Source organism: Palaemon carinicauda, chromosome 12 (genome assembly GCF_036898095.1).
Source record: "Palaemon carinicauda isolate YSFRI2023 chromosome 12, ASM3689809v2, whole genome shotgun sequence".
In the NCBI taxonomy this organism is placed as follows: Eukaryota; Metazoa; Arthropoda; class Malacostraca; order Decapoda; family Palaemonidae; genus Palaemon; species Palaemon carinicauda.
In genome coordinates this window covers 147,828,497-147,856,258 of record NC_090736.1, presented here as the reverse complement: position 1 = coordinate 147,856,258, position 27,762 = coordinate 147,828,497, and the positions used below count along the sequence as shown (strand labels likewise).

At 47.1% G+C, this 27,762-nt stretch overlaps 1 protein-coding gene across 1 annotated transcript in view; it reads left to right on the top strand.

The window, feature by feature from the left end:
• LOC137650684 (KICSTOR subunit 2-like) overlaps positions 1-27,762 on the top strand; it is a 215,069-nt gene that overhangs the window by 43,091 nt on the left and 144,216 nt on the right. The window contains exon 2 of the mRNA XM_068383849.1: positions 4,354-4,807. Coding sequence (XP_068239950.1) covers positions 4,361-4,807 — 447 coding nt within the window. The 5' untranslated portion in view covers positions 4,354-4,360. The remainder of the gene's footprint in view (positions 1-4,353; positions 4,808-27,762) is intronic.

Here is a 27,762-nt window from a genome sequence, read left to right as displayed (position 1 = left end):
CTCTCTCCTTCTCCCGCCCTGGAAGGATTTTTGGCGGGGGGGGCTTTCCGTTGAAGATTTCTCCATCGGACAAGGGGTGACTGCTTACCTCTTCCTCTGGGAGCTTACCAGGTTCTTTCCCTCCTCGGTTACGGCCCGAGGTTTGGTTCAAGGAAGCTACAGGAAGATCAAGGGTACTTTCCTCCTCTCGAGCTCAGGCACCTTGGCCTTTCGTCGTTAAGTATCTACTTGCGGACAAGCTCGATGTTGTACCATCTGGACGCACTGACTGAAGGCTTCCTTCGGGTGTCTCATCTGTGGAGGTCAACGACCTCAGACACCCTTCCATCCTTGAGAAGAGTTTTGTCTTTGCCCAAGGACAGAGACTTAAACATCTGCTGTGCGGAGTAAATCGACTTCCGGTTTCACTCCTCCAAGGCGCTTTCTTCCAGACTCTGCAGGGCTCCAGCTCCCTTTTCTTTCAACCACGTCGGCCTAAGTTATCGGCTACGACAACTGGGACAAGGTGTCCAATTGCAGTTTCCTCCTGTCAGGAACAGATGGCACGGGAGACTCCCCCGGGGGGGCATAGTCCTAAAAGGAGTTCACGAACTCTAGGATTGCAGGTTTTTTCGCTGGGAGGATGCTTAAGGTTACTCATCCGAATGACAGCTTCCCGATGCCCATTCCCGCACAATCTCTGTGAGTAGCCAAGGATATCGCGCCTGCCGTCTCTGTCAGCGAATTCAGTGTCTCTGAACCTCTATGCCATAGCATCAGCAGAGTTGCCCGGTTGGGCAGAATGATCCATACCTTAGGCGAAGGTCTTCCTTAGGATCATCGACGGCTTCACCCCCGGCCCCCTCAGTCGATCCTTTCTTGTAAGGAAGGATCTGAGAGGGGACGTCCATAGTCGACCTCTCAGCCCTGATCAAGTTTGTCGAACAAACTTCGGCCAGCGTAGACCAGCAGAATCGATCAGACTGGTAACGAGGCGACAGGACTCCTTTAACCCTGGATCGGAAGGACGGGTACTTTCAGTTTCCATTCCATCCATCTTCCAGGGTGCTCGTCGAATTCAGCCTAAACTGCAAGTATTCCTGCTTATGATGCAGTGTGGCTATCCCGCCGTGGCATAGCAGGTTTGTTTCCCCAGAGAACTCTCCCTGCCTTCCTCTTGGCCGCTCAGGTGCAGACTTCCGCCTCCTCTGCTGTTTGGAGGGCTGGTCAACTCCGGTAGGCTCGGGTTTCGACCTGATTCAGCGCCGGGAAAAGCTTCCGAATGCTGACCATGAGTGTGGGCTCATGGTATTTTGCTTGGAGCCTTCTCTTCCTCTGCCTCAACATCTGGAGTATCTGGCCATGATATTGAGTCAACCGCCTTACCACGTTGGAAACCCCGCTTCTCGTCCGTCCAGCGAGGTTAAGCAACGTCGGTACTTGGATGGGTGACCACCTGGGGACGCCAGATTCTGTTACCACATCCTCCGAGCCTTCCTTTCGGTTCACCGTGGCAAGACTGAGGAGAGTCGCAGTACCTGTTCTCAGTCAAGCAGAGTTTTCAGCCCTACCTTGGAACGTTTCCTAGTTCTTCTTTCCTCATTGACCCGTTTATAGTCCGAACGGTCGCCTCAGGATAAGTTCCATGTGGGGCGATCCAAGTTCCGGTGGCTTCAGGCAATGTTTAACCGGACTCCCTGGCCCTATGGGACCAGCGGAACTATTAAACCTGCAATGGGTGTTGACCTATGGAGCCTCTTGATGGTAGTGGATATTCTCGTCCTTTCCCCACATTCTTGATGCGGTTCTCGGACTCGTCAAAGGAAAGGGGGGGGGGCATGTTCCGGTCCAGGCCTATGGTCAAGACCTGAAGGATACCTCTCCATCATTCAGGCAGGCTTAAGGGCCTTAGTCTGGCCCCTCTTCAGATCCTACCGCTCCTGCCAAGTCGCCCCGTTGCGTGTCGACTTCATGCTAACCAGCAGGGGACGCATTTTCACACCTTCACATCTTGCAGTAGAGATATCGGGATGATTGAGATTCTCTCAATTCCACCATCGGCTCTCTCATTCCAGGCAGGGGAATGTTTCTCTCAGACTATCCGAGCAGAGCCTCATAGAGAGAGTGTACCTAGGGGTCTTTGACCTTGGGTAACCAGCAAGTGCTGGTCTGGGGGACCTGATCGCGACAGCTTGGAACCTCAAGCTTCCGCTAGTTTTCCCCCCAGTCTCAGACCCCGAGACTCTGGCAAGATGCATTCCGGTGATGGTGGGACAACTTCGACGCCTGCGTCTTCCCTCCTTTTTGTCTGCGGACAATGGGTCTCAACAAAACCAGGTTGTCTGTCAACCTTTCAATGGGAGAGCTCCACTGGGACTATGTGCAGAACGGTTTCTGGACCCTCTGCTTCCCCTGACGGAACTCCCGGGAGAGCTTCTCCCACGGCGCAGACTACTCAAGCAACCACACTGCGACATCTCTCCCGAACCGGGGCGTCGCTTCGGCTTCATGCCTGGAGACACTACGCTTCCTCCTCTAGAAGAGACAACCCGCTACAGTCGCGGTACGGAGGTCGCGTCATCTGCGATAGTCATCCACAGGGGTCTCCCAGGCAAAGTGAAGAGTCTAAGGTGGTTGGTGCCGTGGGAGATATACTTCTTCCCGTGAGGCCTCTTCTCCAGCAATAACGGTCTTATTGCCTTTCGGCGGGAGGAAACTCCTTTCCGCTCTTGGCAATGAAGCCTGTCGCTCAGCCTTTCCCTGACCTTCAGGCTTAAAGGAATAACTTTTTCCTGCCCGCTGGATCTATCCTCGCTCATGCGAAGCTACGATCGTCCCTGCCCTAGTCGGAGGAAGACCTCCAACTTGGAGCATGGCTCGGACTTTTAGTCCTTTAAGAGATCTTCTCAAGACCCTTTTACGACAGGCCTCGGATTGTATTCCGCCCTGGGTCTTCTGCTCACTCTGGCCACGGCCAGTGTGTGAGCAATCTTCTTGGTCTCTTACTACTCCCCCCCTTTCTAAGGAAGAGGGGAAGGCAACATTCAGGCTCGCTCCTGAGTTGTTGGCTAGACTCAGAATCTGAGGGTCCCGACCCTTCGGTCCGATTCATTCAAGATTTTGAGTCTCCATTCTGTGTCTGATGTCCCAAGACCTTCTCTTTCTTGCCAGTACAGGAATCGAGAGGTTAGCGCTGGGAACAGCTGCAGTTTGGCCTCAGTTGCAGCCGATTTGGGAACACAAGGAGGACATGGGGGGAGAGTCACCAGTATACCTCTTCAGCCCGGACTCAAGGACATTCATCTCGACCTGTCTTCAGACCCTCCCCCGTCACGTCGCCCTACAGCACGATGTTGGATACATCGCAACGTCCCTCGCCTTCGAGTAATACTACTCTGTGACGCAGGTGCTACAAGCTGGAGTCTGGAAGCGTCTGATGACCTTCGCAGCCCGCTTCCTGCAGGGCGTGACCCACAGGAGTCTCGATACGTTTTCTATCGCTCTGTGGTGGCTACACAACAGCTGGTCTAACCTCAGGCTCCTTTTTGGACAGGTAGCAGAAGGTTGAGGGCATTGTTATCAGGTTTTAGTCTGCATGAACGAAAGAAGTATGTCTGGCCCTTACTTCTTTCTTCATCATCCCCTCTACGGGGAAGCAGCATCCTGGTCTCTGCATAGCTGACCTCGAACCTCTGCAGGTAAACCATGCTTCCTTGTGTTCCGAGTATTGAGTCAATACTGTCGCGTCCCCCATACCCTGACGAGGTGGTATTGGGAACGTCTTAACCCAGAGTTCCTTCTGGAACTCCAGGTCAACTGCCTAAGACGGGTCACACTTCTTCCTTCACACACAAGCTTACGTAGGCCACATGGTTCCTTGCGGTGCAAGGAACTTGTGAGGTGCAGGGACTCCTTTTCTCGAGTGCGACTCACTCGGATTCTGAGTCCCCGGGTAAAGCCAAAGCCAGTATGGCTGGGGACTTTCCACCCTTCCTAAGGGATAAGTCACCCTTTGTAAATAGCGTGGTTTGTATTTCGGTTACGGAACAAATGACAAATTCGAAGATAATTTGTATTTTTCCTAACCATACAAACCTTAGCTATTTACACATATTTGCCCGCCAGCCCTGTCCCCCAAGACAAGTCCTACCTCTAAGTGAAAGTGAGTATTCACCTGTGTGTGAGGGGGAGGAGGGGTAGCTAGCTACCACTCCCCTACCCCCCCGCTAACTAGCGCGGGGGTAATACACCCTCGTTAAATTCTAATGGCTCGCCATTTCAGCTACGCTAAAAGTAATACCCTTTGTAAATAGCTAAGGTTTGTATGGTTAGGAAAAATACAAATTATCTTCGAATTTGTCATCTTTATTGCAGAAATGAAATGGCAACAAATGCTGAAGACTCCAAAAGGTCCGAAGCTAATAGCAGTGAGATTAGTGAATCGGTAAAAACTGAAAACAGTAACACCTCTGAAAATGATTCTCTAATAGCAAGCACCAGAAGTGACAGGCCACATGCAGAAAGAAAGATATCAAGGCAAGAGATAGTTCTTCGAACAGAAACTGAGGGAGGGCACTCTAGGAGAGGATCTGCAAGTAAAGGTGACAATGTAGAGAAAGGAGAAACAAATTTTCACTCTAGGGCATCATGTTCTTCAGTTAGAGAACAATCCGATTCATTAAGTGGGACTGAAGATATTCCTCGACAGAGACCAGAAAATGTTGCAGCAAAAGTGAAAGTAAAATCCACCAGTGAGGAGGAGATTGCTCTGCAAGGTATCCTGAATCATTTCCACAGTTTTAGCTTTGATAAAGCTAAAGAACAAGCCGTGAGTACAGTATTGTATTCTATTATGCGTATAGTGTATTTAGGTAAATATCCAGTCTACTTATCGAGAGAAAGTAATATGATCCAGGTCTGACATTTTATAGATACGTATTGTCATGTCTAATTGACAATTTTATAAGTTGATTTGCTTTGGGTTTAAATATATACATATATATATATATATATATATATATATATATATATATATATATATATATATATATATATATATATATATATATATATATATATATATATATATATATATATATATATATATATATATATATATATATATATATATATATATATATATATATATATATATATATATATATATATATATATATATATATTATGTGTGTGTATATATTTAGCTATCTATTATTATTATTATTATTATTAGTGCCACATAAAAATTCTAATGGCTATTTCAGCTTCACTGAAGTCTTACTCCTATTAAGGGTTGAGGGTTGGTATAGTTAGGAAATTATAAATTACTTTTGAAATTTGTAATGTCTTATTAATTTGTTTTTTTCAATATTTAACTTAGCCGGTGATTATATAGCTGCAACTCTGTTGCTCGACAGACAACTCTACGGAAAAACTCGCCAGCGATCGCTACACAGGTTGCGGGTGTGCCCAACAGCGCCATCTGTCGACCAGATACCCAGTTCTCAATGTAAACAAAGACTCAATTTTCTCTCTGTCGCCGTGTCGGCAAGACGTACTTTACTCGCTGTTACTAAACTGGAGTTTTTCACATCTAATTGGTGAAGTACTATATTCTAGTTTTGAGTTTTCGCTGTGCAGGGTTTTTCTTCACACAAATCCTTGAACTCTTTTTGATAACGGATTTTTTGGGCTCAAGCCATGACGTCCTAATGGAAGGTTCCTTTAGTAGCTTCCGAAGGGTATATATGACTACAGTGATATTCCCAGAGAATCAAACCAAAGGTTTCACAGAATTCTAACTTCTGGCGCGAGTACCTTTAAGATTACTCTCAAGGGTATCGTATATCATCAGGGGACGTATTCTTGACACGCCACATGGCAATCTGCACCCCGAATAGCCTTTACGCCTCTAGGCTCTAGGGGAAAACGTGGCAGAATAGAAGGGTAACCGCCACAAAGATTACCCTGGTTCCCTACTACAATCGTATCAAAACCGCGCCAACTCCCTCTGGCGGTCATTCCTTTATCTGTAGCGACTCGCTACGGTGGTGTTCCCTGTCGATCTGACATTTCCGTTCGATTTCTGGGAATCTTTATGCTTCTACGGCTTCTTTCTCCATCTAGAAGGTTGAGTACTGATTCTTTACAATATGTAATTTAGTTCCAGCTTCGCAATGAAATTGTGTATTTCTTGTGTGTGGATCTTTGCCGATCGCCGGTGTCGCCATGGCGCTGTCGTTCTTGGTACATGTGCTATTTAGTTAGCAGAACGATATTCCGGTGTAAATAGCTTATTCATTGTTATGAAAGCTATTTAGGCATTATTATATTGTAAAGATATCTATAAGCATATTTTTCCCTTTTCGTGGCGATCGTATATGTCAGAGTTTTTGGTGATTTAGGTAACCGAAATCTCGTCATGTCTGGGTAACATAACCTAGACAACATATACTTTCGTCATTTCCCCGGTTACCCTTGTGTTTTGGTTATCATTCCTGGAGATCGATATCTCCTGGAATTATATTAACCATCATCAATCTCACTAGAGATTTATGGGTAATCTCTCTTCCCTCTGAGAGTAGCCTTAGGCTACAACTCTCTGCGTCGGCCTTGAATTTCGAATTCAGGCATGACTAGCCTAGAGTTTTTTGTTTCATCCCTTAACGGCCGTCGGCAAGTTTTGGGATTCGATCAGAACCTCAGAGTATTTAGTCTTTGTCGGCAGTTGGTCGGCGGGGTGATTGCATTCCCTTGCCGTCGGAACTACCGGCATAGGAGGCTAGCCCTCCCTAGACTAAACCTGAAGTGGTCGAATGTTACCGCCACCTTCTCCCTGTGGTCTAGTAGACTAGTCCTATGCTCGCCGACCCTAGGCTATAGAGTCGTATACTAAAGTGGCCTAGGATGGCGCCGGCATTGGAACTCTGTTTCTCCCTTGTTGAGAGGAACGGCATGAGCTGCCGTCCCCTTAACTGTATTAGCACCTCCTAAGCTGGAGAATAAATGATTCTCCTGCCGCTTGTGGTCGTGCCGGTACTGAAACAGAGTTTCTTCAAGGTGTGTAGATCCGGCAACATTGCCGGACCTCCTATACCTCATATAGGACCCTTTCCCCTCCCCTCTCTGTTCTTTAACGATGGCCGAGCCATTGTCTTTCCTGTGCTGGAGTCCTGCAAGCTTACCATTGCAGGTGGGTTGCCAGGGCCGCCCAGAAACCCCCCCCTCCTCAGTCATCAGCTGTCGGAGACTGCCGACTGCCAACGGCCATGACGACTGTCGGCGACTGCCGGCTTCCAGCGGCTTTGGCGGCTGTGGATGGGAGGCCCCTTTTGTCACCAAGGTTCTCCAGTTCTCCCTTGAACTGCTAGCCACAGTTTCTGTTGTCGGCGTATTGTTCTGGCCGGCAGTAGACCGGCACAGATAGGTACTGACTCAGTAGGTAGTATGCCGACTGTACTCGTGCTGCCGGAGGCTGGCCTACAGTAGTAAGCCGGCAATAGTACTATGGCTAAATGGAAGTGAACCTTCTTTTTGGAGAAAGGCAGTAAAATTAGACTTTTACATCTTTTACTAGTGTATACATATACAGTAATAGAGAGCCTTCATTCCATGCTTTTCTCTCTCTCTCTCTCTCTCTCTCTCTCTCTCTCTCTCTCTCTCTCTCTCTCTCTCTCTCTCTCTCTCTCCTTTCTAGCTTGCTAGATGCTCCGACAATAGCCAGCTAACCCGGCAATATGCCGGCTGTACTACAGTATATGTCTATACAGGTAATCAGTATAATTGCAGTATAGTATATACAGCAGATGAATAACTATCGTATATATTATACTAGTAGTTATTTCCAATATATCTTGGGTATCCCTGCCCAGATATTTGCTGAACCCAATTCTATATTGATGGATTAATATTTCATCAATATTCTGATTTGAATTCAGTTTCCATGTACCCTGCAATATTGAATTTCGTAAAGGGCTGGTGGTGTGACACCTCTAACCCCTATAGGGGAGAGCCCTTATCCCTGAGTTTCCCTGATCAAGAAACTCCCTGATTTAATATTGTACGGGAGGTCACAGCAAATAGATTGGTTGGGATGCATAAGAATATGTCTTTTATTTTCTGCCGGCTGAACTACGGTATAGGTCTATACAGGTAGTCAGTATATTTCCGGTATAGTAAATACGGCAGATGGATAACTAACGTATAGATTATACTAGTAGTTATTTCCAATATATATTGGGTGTCCCTATCTAGATATTTGCTGAACCCAATTCAATATTGATGGAATAATATTTCATCAATATTCTGATTTGAAATCAGTTTCTATTTACCCTGCAATATTAAATTTCGTAAAGGGCCGGTGGTGTGACGCCTCTAACCCCTAAAGGGGAGAGCCCTTATCCCTGAGTTTCCCTGTTCAGGAAACTTCCTGATTTAATATTGTAAAGGAGGTTGCGGCGAATAGATGGGTTGGGATAGACAAATATATGTCTTTTAATTTCTAACCAACATATCTTGGATGCGAGCTTCTGCTGTTACCACTCCTATTTCGAAAGAATGACATTCCTTCGATACTCTGATTGTGTATCAATCCTCCTTACCTCACAGCGTTAAGCATAGAAGGGGACAGTGCATGTACACTTCCTTACACCTAGGTGTTCGAGCCCCCTTTTCTTCAGGGAATTCCCCGGTTGGAGGAATTTCCTTAAGACTGAGGAGAAGTAACAGCATTGGCTCGCAAGGGATTCACGGTTATGTGTCTCCAACTATCTCTTTTAGCTTTCTGTCCTAAGCTATTTTGTCAAAAGACAACTTTGCAAATTGCCTATCGATGCGATAATCAATTGAATACTCCTTTCTGTTCTCCCTTCCTTACAGGAGGGACACCAGATGATGCATTGCAGTCTTCCGCAGTTATAAAGATGAGCATTTTCACGGAAATAATATATGCAGGTCCCCCCAGCAATATTATTTCCAAAATCCCCAATCTGCAGGACGGCAGTTTAGAGCTGTCGAACTGTGGCTGGTTTCGTCTCGAAAGTTATCTCTTAAATGCGGTTCAACTGCGAACCCGTAAAATGCTAGAACTCTACGGGAATTGGACCGAAAACTTCATTTTCTCATTACTAATAAATACCGATTTACTGCTCCTTTTAAAGGTTTTTAAGGTCTAAACCCCCAACCCTGCCTCTTAAGTTGAGGTTGCAGACACTAACGGCATTGGTGAGTCTGAGCGGGACTCGAACCCCCGACTGACTAACACCGGGCAGAGACTCCATATTCAAGCCACACCTTGTAGTGAAATCAACAACAGCAGTCATTATTTCACTGTCACATCTGACTCCGCCGCCAAGAGCCGGCAGTGGGTGCCCTTGGTCACCACCCAGTCAATAGATGAGTTGGTATACCTTCAATCGACAGCCCGCCGATTCCCAGCGGTCTGCCGACGGCCCGAGGAGTCTCCTCTGGTTCAGAGATCCGCTGACTATGCGTATAGTTTTCACCACTACCCAGTCACATTGAATACTGGCTAGGATGGTGTGACGTCTGTCAGCGACCCGCTGCCAGCCGAAAAATCACTGATATGTCGAAGACCTGCTAGCCATATCGGTACTGAAGTACTGTGCCAATTAACTTACCCCCAAGCACTAGCCTTGATGGTAACAGGCCAGTTGTATAGGGGTATACAATACCCTGTACACCTGCAGTTTAGGACCATATCGCAGACAGAAATCCTTGGTACATAACCATACAATAGAATGGTTTTCCAGTACGTTGTGCTTCTAAGCACAACCCCTTGCTGAAACCTACCTGATTTGGGGGATCCACTCCCCCCCCTTCTTCCTTACGCTGATGCTTCATCAGCCTCTTGATTCTCATTATTAATTCCCCGGATGTAGGGCGCTACTCTAGCCTTATGGACTAGAATCTTCCATCGGCCTCCTCTTGAAAGGGGATGCCCTAGAATCAATAATTAGGAAGACCACAGCAGTTGGCTGGAAGGATTTACACGTCTGTGTCTCTCCTCTTTCCAGCATACTTATCCTAAGCTTTATGCAATAGAAAGGAATCTTCTATTACAGTGAAACACTGAAAAGCTGATATAGGCGAACAGTCAGGTATGGCCCGAAAGGAGAACGGAAGGGTTTCTTAGTTCTCCCTAGGATGTTAAACTGCATCCCACAGTTACAATGACCGTTGTTCCACAGACAGTCAGATTTATACACCCTCGGATCAAGCGAAGCAAACAGACGCTTCTGGTAGGAGGGAAGTTCCTCCTGGATCGCCGGACCTTTGATCACTGGAGTCCAAGGCCTGACCAAGATGAGACTAGAATGGAAATGGACATACCTCCACCATCCTTTCCTCAACTCTTCTTATATTCAAATTCCCCCTAGAAGAGTATACCTTAAAGCTCTAGAGCATACTAGCGGTGAGGAAAGTAGAGTCCATCGATTTCCAATGAAGGCAGTTTATTGTTCACATGAAAGACTCAAGAAATCTCTGAGTCATTCTGGACTTGGCGCCACGCAACAAGTTCCAATAGAACAGCAAGTTCAGAATGATAATCCTTCTGAACATAAGGACCCTATTCAGTAAGGGGTGTTGACAATCTAGCCAGCCCTGGAAGATGTCTATCAGCAACTTCCAGTCAGTCACCCCCTCCCCTCCTACCTAGGATCCAAGTTATGGAAGATAACGTATATCCTGGACGAGATTCTCGTCGGACTAGTTTCAGTCCTAGGATCCTTACGGAATTAGCAGACAGTCAAGCGAAACCAAGCCTAGAAAGAGTTCAGGCAACGATGGCCCTGGACGACAGGCTGGGGTGGGCAGCACCCGAAATTACTGTCTCTGAGCATCCATGGAGATGATCCGGCCCTGGAACATTGAGGATGCAAATAATAGAATCTCGATTCTCTCCAGCTCAGGGGCTTCAATGTTTTAAAAAATCATTGAAACCTGTAGTCACCCTAACGCCCCCTTTTCCCCTGGGGATGTAAAAGGAGATCGCAAGGTCTGTCAAGAGACTATGGTAATCAGTCAGGATTCCATAACGCTAACAGGGAGGAGTTTCGAACTCTCTCCAGTTCACGATGATGACAGACCCAGTGCTACTCGCACAACTATAAGATGCGCTAAGAGGCTGGAGAAGATACGCATCAAACGCTCGAAGAGATCTAATAGGACCAATAATGGTCATTCCCTCTCCGCTTACCCTACAATGACCAAAGACCACGGACCCGTAGGCCATTTTAGCCCTGTAATGGGTGGATAAACTCTCTCCACACAGATCGGACCTTCTCAGGTTGATCTGGAGCATCGAAGCGATAATGAGGCGTCAAAACTGTCGAGGATAAGGGACGTCTCATTTCATTAGGGAATGCTAGCCATCCCTTCCTTAAGGGAATGGCGCCTATCAGCAGCTCGTTTATATATGATCCGCAAGGTGACAGCGGATGCTCTTCTTGGGTTCCACCCAATAGAGTCGGAATGGTACACGGACGCAGACCCATTCCCTCCCAGAAAGGGACAAGTCCCCGAGCTGCAGATTGTTCTCTTCATCATGAGCGTTATCAAGATACTATCTCGTTATTTAGTCCCATACGAGGACCCTCTAATGGAGGTAACAGACATCATGTCTCTACTTTAGAAGTGATGGACTTAGAATTCCTATTCAGCCCATCAAAATTTCCTCCAGAAGGCCCTCTACATGCTGAGACCCTTCCAAGGAAGAGGGGCTCTATTGGCTCCCAGAAAGCCCAAGAACATCCCGTTCCCTGTAATGAAGGAACTGAGGCTGAGGCTAGTCCTAGTTATGCACCTAGGATTATCCAGGAAGTTCAGAAGTTTTCTGCCTTCTATTTATCACAGTACACCTGATCCCTTCATTTTACGAATTCCTTGCCCTTAACGGTTAGGAAAAGACTGGGATCTTAAGGGCAAAATAGAATTCCTAGAAGAATACAAGTCTAGTCAACGAGAAGACAATACGAGTCTTCTTGGAAAAGTAAATTGTTTTGTAAAGCAAAAGGGCCCGAAAACAATCTCATGATCTTCTGCCTGTCCTTCTCTGTCCACCACTATATTCAGGGTCTGGCGGCCGACAGCACGTTGGCCTTTTGAGGAAGGAGGCAGTGTATCCTTGAATACTATGAGAACGCTAGTTCTTCGGCCTTGTCTCCATATAAACCCTTGAGTAAGCACCAAGGGTATGGCCGACTTTGCGAGAGAGGTCACTTAATGAGATCTTTGGATCCATGGACCATTATCTCTGTGCAAGTCAGCCCCGACTAGACCTCTTCTATATGCCCTTTAAATGGATCTAACGATTGGAATCTTTAATAAATTCCCAATAACATGTGCAGGCTTAGGCCCGCAACGCCACTAAAGCCCATCTAATGGTCTTTGGACAAGGTCCTACATTATGCCTCACCTGTGAACAATGAGGATTGTTCCCTCAACCATCTAACCTAAAAGGTTATTTTTTCGGTTCGCTATAGCCTCTGGGACTAGAGTTAGTGTAATAGTGGCCCTATCCTGAGAGCCACAATAAGTGAGAGAACTGCATCTCTTTCTGATCTAACCTTTCTCATTAAAGACGTCCTACCTACTAAGAGGTGGGGCTCCTGGAGAATCTGCCCTCTGAAGGAAGATGTCTCTAGGTCTGCTAGAGCGTCTAAGGTCTATCTTCATAGAACTTCAGACTTCAGGAGGAACAGCTCTTTACAGGAGAAAACTTTGGATCAAACTATCCACTACAACTGAGGGCGAAGCTCACCTACCTTTTTCGCGGAGCGGATCCTGACAGTACTCCTGCAGATAAAAGATCCAAGGAAAGTTGCTTCATCACTGAACCTTCCAGTGTGTGGACTTCAGCCTCTTCGTTCCCCTACTGATCGGAGGTTGTCCAATGCGTCTTACAGACACTATACTAAGCAAATCTATGGATTGAAGCAATATGTGGTGGCGGCAGGTGCTATTTGGACCCTGTCGTTTAGCTCTGCAATGAACAGTAAATTGATTGGGACTATCAATTAAAAGGAGAAGGGGTCAGCAATTTTCGTGTGACCTCCCTTTGAATAAGTGTTGCCAAGGTAACACTAAATCTGTTCAGAATCTCAGGTGTGAAATTATACGAATACCACTAGTGCCGTGTGTACATAGTACACAGTGTTGTTAGACTATTTCATGTACAGAAATTATAAAGAAAAGTCTTGTTAAAAGAGCTTTTCTTCAGTTTGAGAGTGGCACTCATCATTTCCCCCTTTCAAAAAGGGGAACATTATTTTCTGTGTATGTCTCTCGTATAATTTCCTTATCATGCTACATTCATTTAGCATGTAGTCATTTATTAGGAATAAATGTCTATTAAAATGCAGTTGCGTCCTAATTCGCCCAACAATTGCATGTTTTAAAATACCAGAGTTCCTTAACTTACTCATGTAAGTATTTCTCATATCATTGTATGCTTACAATCAATGGATGGGGACACTGATATTGGTTCCGCAATATATACAATCCTTGAGACCGGTTGTATTCTCAGTGTATACTTATGCTTGTTCATACAATATATGCTACCTTGAGGCCCCTTTCCTACGTCTAAAAATGACTCTTCCTTGCAGGGGGCAGGAAGCACTAACATTGTTATGCTTAGTGATGATGACGGATACCGGTAACGTCATTTGTCTCAATTGGCCCTTTTGGCCGTGGAAATATTGCCCCAAGGTTAAGGCACTAACACAAAACCACAGATACATTAATTCTCTGGTATGCTTCCATTAGGACGTCATGGCTTGAGCCCAAAAAACGGATTTTGAGCGAAGCGAAAAATCTATTTTTGGGTGAGATGGCCATGACGTCCTAATGGACCCACCCTTCTTTTCTATGAAAAGATCTTCACGGTTTCCCCCCCCTGATCTACTGTATCTGTAGCACCTTGCTCACTGCTACAAGGAATGACCGCCAGAGGGAGTTGGCGCGGTTTTGATACGATTGTAGTAGGGGAACCAGGGTAATCTTTGTGGCGGTTACCCTTCTATTCTGCCACGTTTTCCCCTAGAGCCTAGAGGCGTAAAGGCTATTCGGGGTGCAGATTGCCATGTGGCGTGTCAAGAATACGTCCCCTGATGATATACGATACCCTTGAGAGTAATCTTAAAGGTACTCGCGCCAGAAGTTAGAATTCTGTGAAACCTTTGGTTTGATTCTCTGGGAATATCACTGTAGTCATATATACCCTTCGGAAGCTACTAAAGGAACCTTCCATTAGGACGTCATGGCCATCTCACCCAAAAATAGATTTTTCGCTTCGCTCAAAATCCGTTCTTTGTTGATGACTTTTTGATCGTTTTTTTGGAATTTCCCTTGACCAATTCAAAATGGCTGACCCTTCACAAGTCCCCAAATTTAGGAAATACAATGCTAGGGACTGTTCTAGGCGTCTTCCGAAGGCTTCTATCGACCCTCACACTGTTTGTTCCAATTGTCGGGATAAAACCTGTCAATTGGAAGATCGGTGAAGAGGAGTGCGTTGGCCTTTCGGAATTCGATTTTATCGAATTTCAAAAGTACACACGTAGGCTAGAGAGAGATAGAGTTAGGAGAAGTTCTTCTCGTTCTATTGATATATCCTCTCCTCATGCCCCACAACCTATTCCTTCCCCTGTAGTGGTTGCTCCTAACCCCCCTCCTGCCACTCAGGAACCATCGATGGCTGATATGATGCGTGCCATCCAGGCTCTGGGTGAGAGAGTTGAGTCCCTTGCTAGTGACCGTAATCAGCTCATGGCGGATGTGAAGGAGCTTAAGTGCCAAAGTGCAGTGGGAAGTGCTAAAGTGCCAAGTGATAGTGTTGTGGACAGTGTTGCGCTTGAGGGTTCGTCTGTTCGTGCCTGTCGTCCTCCTAGTCCGGGACCTCTTGCAAGCTCCCAAGTCCAGGGGAGAAGCAATGTCGTACGACGCATGGGTTCGAGAGGCTTTAATCAGCGAACAGACGTTCACTCCGTGGTATCGGGCGTATCTACCCAAGATCGCTCCTACCTAACTAAGACGAGAGAGCCCATTTATACCTCGTCTTCTGAAGGTGTTTCTCGCAAGAAACTTTGGACCAAGGTCTCGCGACCGTTAAAACGTAAATCGGTCCCTTCAGCACAAGTCCAACGGCCCGGTTGTAGCCACTGGGTCAGTTCGGACTCGTTGCCGTCATCCGATGACTGCTCACCGCCTAAGAGAGGCAAAGCGGTACCGCTTCAGACAGTAACACCGTCTGTCGCCGCACCTGCTCCCGTAGACCCTAAGTGGTCTCTACTGCAAGACATGCAGTCTAAACTTACGTCTCTGATGCAGGACTTTCGTGCGGAGAAGGTTGCTGCCGTACCAGCTAGTGCAGTACCTAGCCTACAACCCTCCACGCGATCGGTTGTGCGTCCTGTGGACGCTGAGGTAACCTTCTCACGCACACCAGTTGAGAGAGTTCCTCCACCCATGCGTTCCAGTTTGATCTGCCAGCCGCATGTTGACGTTAAGCGACGCACGGAGGTTGCCGTTGACGTTCTGGATGTTCAACAACCGTCAGAGTTGCTTTGTTTTGACGCGGTGCGTCAACCTCCGCAACCCAGTGTGGTTTCCACTGCGCACCCACATCAGTCTAGACAGTCTGGAGTAGACGCTGTGCGTCCCCGCGCTACCATGGTTGTTGCCAGCTCACAGACTGGGCAGCAGTTCCATGACGTTGCGTCTGGCTCAGTCACGCATGCACCAGTGCGACCGGACTCAGCGAACCAGCCGTTACCCACTCCGTTGCCGTTTCCTCATCAGTTGTCGGATGAGGAACTTTCTGATGATGATGTTGCTGCACACATAGATGAACCACAATCAGAATTGGACGAGCCTAAGTCTACTCAACCCTCTTTGGACTTTAGAAAAGTTTTGGCCATTTTCAAAGAGCTGTTTCCTGACCAGTTTGTTTCTGTGGCTCCTCGTTCTCCGCCTTCAGAGTTTGTTTTAGGCATGCCGTCTACCACTCCTGCCTTTACTAGACTCGTCCTCGCACGCTCGTCCAAGAGAGCTTTGCGGGTGATAGGAGAATGGTTGCAGTCCAAGAAGAGTTTAGGGAAGACAGCCTTTGCTTTTCCCCCTGCTAGACTCTCTTCTAGATCGAGCGTCTGGTATGCCACGGGAGAAGTTCTCGGCTTGGGAGTTCCTGCCTCTGCCCAGGGCGACTTCTCAAGTCTTGTAGACTCTCCCCGCCGCCTTGCCATGAGACGCTCAAAGATATGTTGGTCATCTTCGGACCTGGACCACCTTTTGAAAGGAATCTTTAGGGCCTTCGAAGTTTTTAACTTCTTAGACTGGTGTCTAGGAGCCCTAAGCAGGAAGATCTCTTCGACAGATAAAGAGACTTCCTTGCTCATTATGTCCTGCATGGACAAGGCCGTACGTGATGGGTCTAATGAGCTTGCTGCATCATTTGTGTCCGGAGTCCTAAAAAAGCGAGAAAATCTCTGCTCATTCCTTTCTGCTGGAGTTACACCGTGCCAGAGATCTGAGCTTCTCTTTGCTCCTCTTTCCAAGTGCCTTTTTCCAGAAGTCCTGATTAAGGAAATAGCCGCTTCGTTAGTGCAGAAGGACACTCACGATCTTGTTGCGTCCTCAGCTCGCAAAGCTCCCCCTTTGCCTACCTTGTCAGCTAGACCAAGGATGGACACTCCAGCGTCTTGTTTTATTCGGCCCTTTCGTGGCAGAGCCTCCTGCAGAGGAGGTGCTCGTGCCGAAGGGAAACGAGGGAAGAAGAAAGGATCCAAGTCCTATAAGGGCAGAGTCTGACTGCCCGCATCTTCAGACAGCTGTGGGAGCCAGACTCAAGAACTTCTGGCAGACCTGGGAGAAGAGAGGCGCAGATGCACAATCTGTGAAGTTGCTCAGAGAGGGGTACAAGATCCCTTTTGTACGGAAACCCCCTCTAGCAACGTCTCCCATCGATCTCTCTCCCAGGTACAGAGAGGAGGACAAGAGACGAGCCTTGAAACGGGAAGTGTCTCTTTTACTAGAGAAGGGAGCGGTGGTCAAAGTCTCGGACCTTCAATCTCCGGGATTCTACAACCGCCTCTTCTTGGTTTCAAAGAAGACAGGAGGGTGGAGGCCGGTGCTAGACGTCAGTGCTCTGAATGTCTTTGTCACAAAGCAGACGTTCTCCATGGAGACCACAAAGTCAGTCTTAGCAGCGGTCAGAAGGGAAGACTGGATGGTCTCATTAGATCTAAGGGACGCCTACTTCCACGTCCCCATCCACCCGGACTCCCAACCTTTTCTGAGATTCGTTTTCGAAAAGGTGGTCTACCAGTTTCAGGCCCTGTGCTTTGGCCTAAGCACAGCTCCTCTTGTGTTTACGAGGCTGATGAGGAATGTAGCCAAATTCCTCCATTTATCGGACATCCGAGCCTCCCTTTATTTGGACGACTGGCTTCTCAGAGCCTCTTCCAGTCGTCGCTGTCTGAAGGATCTAAAGTGGACTCTAGATCTGACCAAGGAATTGGGTCTCCTTGTCAATATGGAAAAGTCGCAACTGGTCCCATCCCAAACTATTGTGTATTTAGGGATGGAGATTCACAGTCTAGCTTTTCGGGCTTTTCCGTCGGCCCCCAGAATAAGCCAAGCCCAGTTATGCATCCAGAACATGCTGAAGAAGGAACACTGCTCAGTCAGGCAGTGGATGAGTCTGGTAGGGACGCTATCATCCCTGGAACTTTTTGTGTCATTAGGAAGACTACACCTCCGTCCTCTTCAATACCATCTAGCTTTTCACTGGAAAAAGGACAAGACGCTAGAAGCGGTCTCGATCCCCATTTCCGAAAAGATGAAGTCTTGTCTGACTTGGTGGAAGGACAGTATAAACCTCAGAGAGGGTCTTCCCCTGGCTGTTCAGACTCCCAACCACGTTCTCTTCTCGGACGCATCGGACGTAGGCTGGGGCGCGACATTAGACGGTCGGGAATGTTCAGGACTGTGGAACTCGAGTCAAAGGATCATGCATATCAACTGCAAGGAGCTGCTGGCAGTACATCTGGCCTTGAAAAGCTTCAGGTCTCTCCTTCGAGGCAAAGTGGTGGAAGTGAACTCGGACAACACCACTGCCTTGGCGTACATCTCCAAGCAAGGAGGGACCCACTCACTGACGTTGTACGAGATCGCAAGGGACCTGCTCATCTGGTCAAAAGGTCAAGACATAACACTAGTAACGAGGTTCATCCAAGGCAACTTGAATGTCATGGCAGATTGTCTCAGTCGGAAAGGGCAAGTAATTCCAACAGAATGGACCCTCCACAAGGATGTATGCAAGAGACTTTGGGCCACTTGGGGCCAACCAACCATAGATCTCTTTGCAACCTCGATGACCAAGAGGCTCCCAATATATTGCTCACCAGTCCCAGACCCAGCAGCAATACATATAGATGCCTTTCTCCTAGATTGGTCACATCTAGATCTATACGCATTCCCACCGTTCAAGATTGTCAACAAGGTACTGCAGAAGTTCGCCTCTCACGAAGGGACAAGGTTGACGCTAGTTGCTCCCCTCTGGCTCGCGAGAGAATGGTTCACCGAGGTACTTCGATGGCTAGTAGACGTTCCCAGAAGTCTTCCTCTAAGGGTAGACCTTCTACGTCAGCCACACGTAAAGAAGGTACACCAAAGCCTCCACGCTCTTCGTCTGACTGCCTTCAGACTATCGAAAGACTCTCGAGAGCTAGAGGCTTTTCGAAGGAGGCAGCCAGTGCGATTGCTAGAGCAAGGAGAGCATCCACCCTTAGAGTCTACCAATCGAAGTGGGAAGTCTTCCGAAACTGGTGCAAGTCAGTCTCTGTATCCTCAACCAGTACCTCTGTAGCTCAAATAGCTGACTTTCTCTTATACCTGAGAAAAGGACGATCCCTTTCAGCTCCCACTATCAAGGGCTACAGAAGCATGTTGGCATCGGTCTTCCGGCATAGAGGCTTAGATCTTTCCAACAATAAAGATCTTCAGGACCTCCTTAAGTCTTTTGAGACCACGAAGGAGCGTCGTTTGGTTACACCTGGTTGGAATTTAGACGTGGTACTAAGATTCCTCATGTCAGACAGGTTTGAGCCGCTACAATCAGCCTCCCTGAAAGATCTCACTTTAAAGACACTTTTCCTGGTATGCTTAGCCACAGCTAAAAGAGTCAGTGAGATTCATGCCTTCAGCAAAAACATCGGATTTTCGTCAGAAAAAGCTACATGTTCGCTACAACTTGGTTTTCTAGCCAAAAATGAGCTGCCTTCTCGACCTTGGCCGAAATCGTTCGATATTCCCAGCTTATCGAATATGGTAGGCAATGAACTAGAAAGAGTCTTATGCCCTGTGAGAGCTCTTAAGTTCTATTTAAAGCGAACTAAACCTTTACGAGGCCAATCTGAAGCTTTATGGTGTTCAGTTAAGAAACCATCTTTGCCTATGTCAAAGAATGCTTTATCCTACTTTATCAGACTGTTAATACGAGAAGCTCATTCACATCTGAGTGAGGAAGACCAAGCATTGCTTAAGGTGAGGACACACGAAGTTAGAGCTGTCGCAACTTCCGTGGCCTTTAAGCAAAATAGATCTCTGCGAAGTATAATGGACGCAACCTATTGGAGAAGCAAGTCAGTGTTTGCGTCTTTTTATCTAAAGGATGTCCAGTCTCTTTACAAGGACTGCTACACACTGGGACCATTCGTAGCAGCGAGTGCAGTAGTGGGTGAGGGCTCAACCACTACAATTCCCTAATTCCATACCCTTTTAATCTTTCTCTTGAAATGTTTTTATTGTTGTTTTTTTGGGTTGTCCTGGTTGATTTGGCGGGTGGTCAAAGTCATTTCTTGAGAGCGCCTAGATTAGGGGTTTGATGAGGTCCTGTTGTATGGGTTGCAACCCTTGATACTTCAGATCCTAGGGGTCGATCAGCATCCTAAGAGGATCGCGAGGCTCCGTAAGGAAGACGTACTTAAAAGGCAGAGTAATTGTTCAAGTCGACTTCCTTACCAGGTACCTATTTATTTTGTTTTTGTTATTTTGATAACTTCTAAAATGAAATAAAAAACTCTTAGCTCATAAAAGTGTAAACATATATTACTGGTCTCTACCCACCATCCTGGGTGTGAATCAGCTATATAATCACCGGCTAAGTTAAATATTGAAAAATGTTATTTTGATTATAAAATAAATTTTTGAATATACTTACCCGGTGATTATAAATTAAATGACCCTCCCTTCCTCCCCAATAGAGACGCAGTGGGACGAGGAGAAAATTGAGTCTTTGTTTACATTGAGAACTGGGTATCTGGTCGACAGATGGCGCTGTTGGGCACACCCGCAACCTGTGTAGCGATCGCTGGCGAGTTTTTCCGTAGAGTTGTCTGTCGAGTAACAGAGTTGCAGCTATATAATCACCGGGTAAGTATATTCAAAAATTTATTTTATAATCAAAATAACATTTTCAATATTTAACTTAGCCGGTGATTATAATAGCTGCAACTCTGTTGCTCGACAGAAAACTCTAAGGTAAAACTCGCCAGCGATCGCTACACAGGTTGCGGGTGTGCCCAACAGCGCCATCTGTCGTCCAGATACCCAGTACTCAATGTAAACAAAGACTCAATTTTCTCTCTGTCGTGCTACCGACAAGACGTACTTACTCGCTGTTGCTAAACTGGATTTGTTTTCACAACTAATTGGTGAAGTACACTATTCTAGTTTTGAGCTTTCGCTGTGCAGGCTTTCTCTTCACAAATCCTTGAACTCTTTTTGATTACGGAGTCTTTGTTGATGACTTTTTGATAGTTTTTGAATTCCCCTTTGACCAATTCAAAATGGCTGACCCTTCACAAGTCCCAAAATTTAGGAAGTGCAATGCTAGGGACTGTTCAAGGCGTCTTCCGAAGGCCTCTATCGACCCTCACACTGTTTGTTCCAATTGTCGGGATAAAACCTGTCAATTGGAAGATCGATGTGAGGAGTGCGTTGGGCTTTCGGAATTCGATTTTATCGAATTCCAAAAGTATACACGTAGGCTAGAGAGAGATAGAGTTAGGAGAAGTTCTCGTTCTATTGACATTTCCTCTCCTCATGCCCCACAACCTATTCCTTCCCCTGTAGTGGTTGCTCCTAATCCCCCTTCTGGCACTCAGGAACCTTCGATGGCTGATATGATGCGTGCCATCCAAGCTCTGGGTGAGAGAGTTGAGTCCCTTGCTAGTGACCGTAATCAGCTCATGGCGGATGTGAAGGAGCTGAAGTGTAAAAGTGCAGTGGGAAGTGTTAAAGTGAGTGATAGTGTTGTGGATAGTGTTGCGCTTGAGGGTTCGTCTGTTCGTGCCTGTCGTCCTCCTAGTCCGGGACCTCTTGCAAGCTCCCAAGTCCAGGGGAGAAGCAATGTCGTACGACAAATGGGTTCGAGAGGCTTTAATCAGCGAACAGACGTTCCCTCCGTGGTATCGGGCGTATCTACCCAAGATCGCCCCTGCCTAACAAAGACGAGAGAGCCCATTTATACCTCGTCTTCGAAAGGTGTTTCTCGCAAGAAACCATGGACCAAGGTCTCACGACCGTTAAAGCGCAAGTCGGTCCCTTCCGCACAAGTCCAACGGCCCAGCTGTAGCCACTGGGTCAGTTCGGACTCGCTGCAGTCATCCGATGACTGCTCACCTCCTAAGAGAGGCAAAGCGGTACCGCTTCAGACAGTTACACCGTCTGTCGCCGCACCTGCTCCTGTAGACCCTAAGTGGTCTTTACTGCAAGACATGCAGTCTCAACTAACGTCGCTTATGCAGGACTTTCGTGCGGAGAAGGTTGCTGCCGCACCAGCTAGTGCAGCTCCTTGCCTACAACCACCCACACGATCGGTTGTGCGTCCTGGGGACGCTGAGGTAACCTTCTCACGCACTCCAGTTGAGAGAGTTCCGCCACCCATGCGTTCCAGTGTGATCTGCCAGCCGCATGTTGACGTTCAGCGACGCACGGAGGTATCCGTTGACGTTCGTGAGGTTCAACAACCGTCAGAGTTGTTTTGTTTTGACGCGGTGCGTCAACCTCCGCAACCCAGTGTGGTTGCCACTGCTCACCCACATCAGTCTAGACAGTCTGGAGTAGACGCTGTGCGTCCCCGCGCTGCTATGGTTGTTGCCAGCTCACAGACTGGGCAGCAGTTCCATGACGTTGCGTCCGGCTCAGTCACGCATGCACCCGTGCGACCGGACTCAGCTAACCAGCCGTTACCCACTTCGTTGCCGCTCCCTCATCAATACTCGGATGAGGGACTTTCTGATGATGATGGTGCTGCACACGTAGATGAACCGCATTCAGAACTGGACGAGCCTAAGTCTACGCAACCCTCTTTGGACTTTAGGAAAGTTTTGGCCCTGTTCAAAGAGATGTTTCCGGACCAGTTTGTTTCTGTGGCTCCGCGTTCTCCTCCGTCAGAGTTTGTGTTAGGCATGCCGTCAACCACTCCTGCCTTTACTAGACTCGTCCTCGCACGCTCGTCCAAGAGAGCTTTGCGGGTGATAGGAGAATGGCTGCAGTCCAAAAAGAGTTTAGGGAAGACAGCTTTTACGTTTCCCCCTGCTAGACTCTCTTCTAGATCGAGTGTCTGGTATGCCACGGGAGAAGTTCTCGGCTTGGGAGTTCCTGCCTCTGCCCAGGGCGACTTCTCAAGTCTTGTAGACTCTCCCCGCCGCCTAGCCATGAGACGCTCAAAAATATGTTGGTCATCTTCGGACCTGGACCACCTTTTGAAAGGTATCTTTAGAGCCTTCGAGGTTTTTAACTTCCTAGACTGGTGTCTAGGAGCTCTAAGCAGAAAGATCTCTCCGATGGAGAAGGAGACTTCCTTGCTCATTATGTCCTGCATGGACAAGGCCGTACGTGATGGGTCTAATGAGCTTGCTGCATCTTTTGTGTCCGGAGTCCTTAAGAAGCGTGAAAACCTATGCTCATTCCTTTCAGCTGGAGTTACACCATGCCAGAGATCCGAACTTCTGTTTGCTCCTCTTTCCAAGTGCATTTTTCCAGAGGACCTGATTAAGGAAATTGCCGCTTCTTTGATACAGAAGGATACTCACGATCTTGTTGCGTCATCTGCTCGCAAAGCCACCCCTTTGCCTACCCTGTCAGCTAGACCAAGGATGGACACTCCAGCGTCCCGTTTTATTCCGCCCTTTCGTGGCAGAGCCTCCAGCAGAGGAGGTGCTCGTGCCGAAGGGAGACGTGGAAAGAAGAAAGAAACCAAGTCCTTTAAGGGCAGAGTCTGACTGCCAGCTTCTTCAGACAGCAGTGGGAGCCAGACTCAAGAACTTCTGGCAAACCTGGGAAAAGAGAGGCGCAGATGCACAATCTGTGAAGTTGCTCAGAGAGGGGTACAAGATCCCGTTTGTACGAAAACCCCCTCTAGCAACGTCTCCCATCGATCTCTCTCCCAGGTACAGAGAGGAAGACAAGAGACGAGCATTGAAACAGGAAGTGTCTCTCTTACTAGAGAAGGGAGCGGTAGTCAAAGTCCTGGACCATCAAACCCCGGGATTCTACAACCGTCTCTTCTTGGTGTCAAAGAAGACAGGAGGGTGGAGGCCGGTGCTAGACGTCAGTGCGCTGAATGTCTTTGTCACAAAGCAGACGTTCTCCATGGAGACCACAAAGTCGGTTCTAGCAGCGGTCAGAAGGGAAGACTGGATGGTCTCTTTAGACCTAAGGGACGCCTACTTCCACGTCCCCATCCACCCGGACTCCCAACCTTTTCTGAGATGCGTCTTCGAAAAGGTTGTCTACCAGTTTCAAGCCCTGTGCTTTGGCCTAAGCACAGCTCCTCTTGTGTTTACGAGGCTGATGAGGAATGTAGCCAAATTCCTTCATTTAGCGGACATCCGAGCCTCCCTCTATTTGGACGACTGGCTTCTCAGAGCTTCTTCCAGTCGTCGCTGTCTGAAGGATCTAAAGTGGACTCTAGATCTGACCAAGGAATTGGGTCTCCTTGTCAATATGGAAAAGTCACAAGTGGTTCCATCCCAAACTATTGTGTATTTAGGGATGGAGATTCACAGTCTAGCTTTTCGGGCTTTTCCGTCGGCCCCCAGAACAAGCCAAGCCCAGTTATGCATCCAGAACATGCTGAAGAAGGAACGATGTTCAGTCAGGAAGTGGATGAGTCTGATAGGGACGCTATCATCCCTGGAACAGTTCGTGTCATTAGGAAGACTACACCTCCGTCCTCTTCAATATCACCTAGCATTTCACTGGAAAAAGGACAAGACGCTAGAAGCGGTCTCGATCCCCATTTCCGAGAAGATGAAGTCTTGCCTGACATGGTGGAAGGACAGTATCAGCCTCAGAGAGGGTCTGCCCCTGGCTGTTCAGACTCCCAACCACGTTCTCTTCTCGGACGCATCGGACGTAGGCTGGGGTGCGACATTAGACGGTCGGGAATGCTCGGGAATATGGAACTCGCATATCAACTGCAAGGAGCTACTGGCAGTACATCTGGCCTTGAAAAGCTTCAGGTCTCTCCTTCAAGGCAAAGTGGTTGAGGTGAACTCGGACAACACCACGGCTTTGGCGTACATCTCCAAGCAAGGAGGGACCCACTCACTGACGTTGTACGAGATCGCAAGGGACCTCCTCACCTGGTCAAAAGGTCTAAACATATCACTAGTAACGAGGTTCATCCAAGGCAACTTGAATGTCATGGCAGATTGTCTCAGTCGGAAGGGACAAATAATTCCAACAGAATGGACCCTCCACAAGGATGTATGCAAGAGACTTTGGGCCACCTGGGGCCAGCCAACCATAGATCTCTTCGCAACCTCGATGACCAAGAGGCTCCCAATATATTGCTCACCAATCCCGGACCCAGCAGCAGTTCATATAGATGCCTTTCTCCTAGATTGGTCACATCTAGATCTATATGCATTCCCTCCGTTCAAGATTGTCAACAAGGTACTGCAGAAGTTCGCCTCTCACGAAGGGACAAGGTTGACGCTAGTTGCTTCCCTCTGGCCCGCGAGAGAATGGTTCACCGAGGTACTTCGATGGCTAGTAGACGTTCCCAGAACTCTTCCTCTAAGGGTGGACCTTCTACGTCAGCCACACGTAAGGAAGGTACACCAAGGCCTCCACGCTCTTCGTCTGACTGCTTTCAGACTATCGAAAGACTCTCGAGAGCTAGAGGCTTTTCAAAGGAGGCAGCCAGAGCGATTGCTAGAGCAAGGAGAACATCCACCCTTAGAGTCTACCAATCGAAGTGGGAAGTCTTCCGAAACTGGTGCAAGTCAGTATCTGTATCCTCGACCAGTACCTCTGTAACTCAAATAGCTGACTTCCTCTTATATCTGAGGAAAGAACGATCTCTTTCAGCTCCCACTATCAAGGGTTACAGAAGCATGTTGGCATCAGTCTTCTGTCACAGAGGCTTAGATCTTTCCAACAATAAAGATCTACAGGACCTCCTTAAGTCTTTTGAGACCACGAAGGAGCGTCGTTTGGTTACACCTGGTTGGAATTTAGACGTGGTACTAAGATTCCTCATGTCAGACAGGTTCGAGCCGCTACAATCAGCCTCCCTGAAAGATCTCACCTTAAAGACTCTTTTCCTGGTATGCTTAGCCACAGCTAAAAGAGTCAGTGAGATTCATGCCTTCAGCAAGAACATCGGATTTTCATCTGAAACGGCTACATGTTCTCTACAACTTGGTTTTCTAGCCAAAAACGAGCTGCCTTCTCGACCTTGGCCAAAATCGTTCGATATTCCAAGCTTATCGAATATGGTTGGAAATGAACTAGAAAGAGTCTTATGCCCTGTGAGAGCTCTTAAGTTCTATTTAAAACGAACTAAACCTTTACGAGGCCCGTCTGAAGCTTTATGGTGTTCAGTTAAGAAACCATCTTTGCCTATGTCAAAGAATGCTTTATCCTATTTTATCAGACTGTTAATACGAGAAGCTCATTCCCATCTGAGTGAGGAAGACCAAGCTTTGCTGAAGGTAAGGACACACGAAGTTAGAGCTGTCGCAACTTCCGTGGCCTTTAAACAAAATAGATCTCTGCGAAGTATAATGGACGCAACCTATTGGAGAAGCAAGTCAGTGTTCGCGTCTTTTTATCTTAAGGATGTCCAGTCTCTTTACGAGGACTGCTACACTCTGGGACCATTCGTAGCAGCGAGTGCAGTAGTGGGTGAGGGCTCAACCACTACAATTCCCTAATTCCATAACCTTTTTAATCTTTCTCTTGAAATGTTTTTATTGTTGTTTTTGGGTTGTCCGGAAGGCTAAGAAGCCTTTCGCATCCTGGTTGATTTGGCGGGTGGTCAAAGTCATTTCTTGAGAAGCGCCTAGATTAGGGGTTTTGATGAGGTCCTGTTGTATGGGTTGCAACCCTTGATACTTCAGATCCTAGGGGTCGATCAGCATCCTGAGAGGATCGCGAGGCTCCGTAAGGAAGACGTACTTAAAAAGGCAGAGTAATTGTTCAAGTCGACTTCCTTACCAGGTACCTATTTATTTTGTTTTTGTTATTTTGATAACTTCTAAAATGAAATAAAAACTCTTAGCTCATAATAATGTAAACATATATTGCTGGTCTCTACCCACCCCCCTGGGTGTGAATCAGCTATTATAATCACCGGCTAAGTTAAATATTGAAAAATTTTATTTTGATAATAAAATAAATTTTTTAATATACTTACCCGGTGATTATAAATTAAAGGACCCTCCCTTCCTCCCCAATAGAGACGCAGTGGAACGTGGAGAAAATTGAGTCTTTGTTTACATTGAGTACTGGGTATCTGGACGACAGATGGCGCTGTTGGGCACACCCGCAACCTGTGTAGCGATCGCTGGCGAGTTTTACCTTAGAGTTTTCTGTCGAGCAACAGAGTTGCAGCTATTATAATCACCGGGTAAGTATATTCAAAAATTTATTTTATTATCAAAATAACATTTTTCTTTAAGAAGCGTGGGAATTTGTAAAATTTTTGATGTAATAAATAATCATGACAGGCATTTGGTCTTTACGCAATAGGGATTTATTTGACACTATACAGTATACATTAAAACTGGAATCATAAACTTACATTTTTCAATATTAAACTTACCCGATAATCATGTAGCTGTCAACTCCGTTGCCCGACAGAATTCTACGGGAGGGATACGCCAGCTATCACTATACTAGAAGGGGGTGTACTCACCAGCGCCACCTGTGGCCAGGTACTGCAGTACTTCTTGTTGACACCACCTCACTTTTTCCTCTGTCGTGCTTCCGGCAAGACGTTCTGGGATACGCTTATGATTTTGGAGTATTGTTCACGGTTTTTGGTGAAGTATTTCTCTAAGATTTCAGCTTTCGCTATACTGGAAACTTTTCTAATTAGCTTAGATAGCTTTTATTTGGTTTTGATTAATGGTTAACGATCTTTTTGCTTGATTTGGAATCCCCCTTGACTTACTCTTTGATTCAAGATGTCTGAACCTTTCACAAGCCCCACCCCATAGGACGATGTAGGTCTTGTAATAGGCGTATTCCGAAGGCCTCGGTTGATCCTCACACCGCTTGTTCTGACTGTAGGGAAAGACCCTGTCAGTTGGAAGATCGATGTGAGGAATGCGCCGGACTTTCGGAACTTGAATTTGTTCGATTCCTGAAATATTCAACCAAGTTAGAGAGAGAGAGAGTTAGGAGGAGTTCTTCTCGCTCTTCACTTTTTTCCTCACCTCATGATCCTCAACCTTTTCCTCCCCC